The sequence below is a fragment of the Rhea americana genome, unplaced genomic scaffold (genome assembly GCF_003343005.1).
Source record: "Rhea americana isolate MKP2758 unplaced genomic scaffold, rheAme1 scaffold_597, whole genome shotgun sequence".
Taxonomy (NCBI): domain Eukaryota; kingdom Metazoa; phylum Chordata; class Aves; order Rheiformes; family Rheidae; genus Rhea; species Rhea americana.
In genome coordinates this window covers 87,696-89,372 of record NW_028186753.1, presented here as the reverse complement: position 1 = coordinate 89,372, position 1,677 = coordinate 87,696, and the positions used below count along the sequence as shown (strand labels likewise).

Genomic DNA, 1,677 nt, shown 5'->3' with positions numbered 1-1,677 from the left:
GTCCCCCCGCAGCGTCCCGGCTCGGCACGGCCGCGTCCCCCAGCGCGTGCCCCCGCGCTCCCCGCCTGCGCGCACCTGCGGAGCCTCGGGGGTGTCGAGGATGAGGTCGGGCAGGTCCCGCAGCATCTTGTCGAAGGCCCAGGCGATGTCCTCAGGGGTCACCACGCGGCCCACCAGGTCGGAGAGCAGGCGGGACGTCAGCTCCCGGTGGCTGGCCTTGCCCTCCAGCGCCAGGGCCACCGCCAGCGAGGGCACCGCGTGCTTCCGGCTGCCCAGGTTCAGCCCCCGCAGCAGCTCCTGCGCCCGCGAGGCGTCACCCGCCCAGCACGGCACCCCGCCATCCCCCGGGGCCCTGTCCCCTCCCTGACGGTCCCCATCCCCTCCCCGAGGGTCTCTGTTCCCCCAGCGTCCCCCTCCCCGAAGGTTCCTGGCCCCCCCATGATCTCCCTCTCCTCCCCGAAGGTCCCCATCCCACCCACAGGGTCTCCATCTCCCAGGGTCCCCACCCCCTCCCCAAGGCTCCCTGTGCACCAGGGTCCCCATCCCTGAGGGTCCTTCATGCCCAAGGGACTCCTGTCACCTCCCCGAGGGGTCTGGCCCCCAGGCACTCTCCCTGTCCCCAAGGGACCCCCTCCTTGTGGGTCCCCGTCCCTGAGGGACCTTGTTCGTTCCTAGAGAAACCCTTACCCCTTCCCCAAGCATCCTTGTTCCAAGAGCTTTATGTCTCTCAGGGACCCCCATCCGCCCCCCCAAGGCCTGTGCCCCCGCATAAGCATCCCCATCCCCAAGGGACCCCCATCCCTAAGGAACACCCATGTCCTGCCCAAGGGATCRATGTCCCTGAGGAACCCCCATCCCCTCCCCAAGGGATCCCCATCGCTGAKGGACCCCCATCTCCTCCCCAAGGGACCATGCCCGGTCCTGGGGCCCCGGCTCACCATGACTTCGCTGGTGTCCCCGTGCTCGAAGTACTCCAGCACCATGGGCTGCACGTTCTTCTCCAGCTCGCCCTCCTCCAGCTCGGGCACCACGGTGGCGTAGACCGTGTCCCCCTGCGGGCAGGGGACGCGGCAGCCCGCGGTGTCGGGCCAGGCGGCCGGGGGGCCGGCGCGGGGGGCTGCGCGAGGGGATGCGGGGGCCCTACCTGCGCCGCCTCGTCGTAGTTGGGGTCGCGGGCGTCGGGCTCCTGGTAGCCGTAGACCACGCCGGGGGCACCCCACACGCCCTTGCCCCCCGCGCCGCCTGCGCCCGCAGGCACGGGGTGAGCGCGGTGCGCTGGCACCCCTCAGCCGGCACCGCTGGGGTGGGGGCCAGCTCGCGGGACCCCTGCCCCATGGCAGCACGCGAGAGGGGTCCCAGCCCCGCGGCATGCGGCCAGCCTGTGCGGACTGTGGTGGGGCGGCGTCCCCCTACGGGGAGGGGAGGCGGCAGGCCCCAGCCCCACAGGCAGCAATGGGGCCGCGCAGGGGTCCCACCCCACGGCGACACAGGAGGGGTCCCAGCCCCACGGGGCAGTGATGGGGCCATGCAGGGGTCCCACCCCATGGCGACACAGGAGGGGTCCCAGCCCCACGGGGCAGTGATGGGGCCGTGCAGGGGTCCCACCCCATGGCGACACAGGAGGGGTCCCAGCCGCATGGGGCAGTGATGGGGCCGTGCAGGGGTCCCACCCCACGG

The 1,677-nt window shown here is 72.8% G+C and overlaps 1 protein-coding gene across 1 annotated transcript; it reads right to left on the bottom strand.

Annotated features, from left to right (window-relative positions):
• Nucleotides 1-75: 75 nt before the first annotated feature.
• Nucleotides 76-1,545, bottom strand: LOC146587460 (programmed cell death protein 4-like; the record flags this gene model as incomplete). The annotated part of the gene is made up of 4 exons (XM_085319548.1): nt 1,476-1,545; nt 1,145-1,242; nt 939-1,052; nt 76-297 (listed from the first exon to the last, which is right to left on the bottom strand). Coding segments are annotated over exons 1-4 (504 nt in total), but the record flags the coding sequence as incomplete, so codon positions are not given.
• Nucleotides 1,546-1,677: the final 132 nt, after the last annotated feature.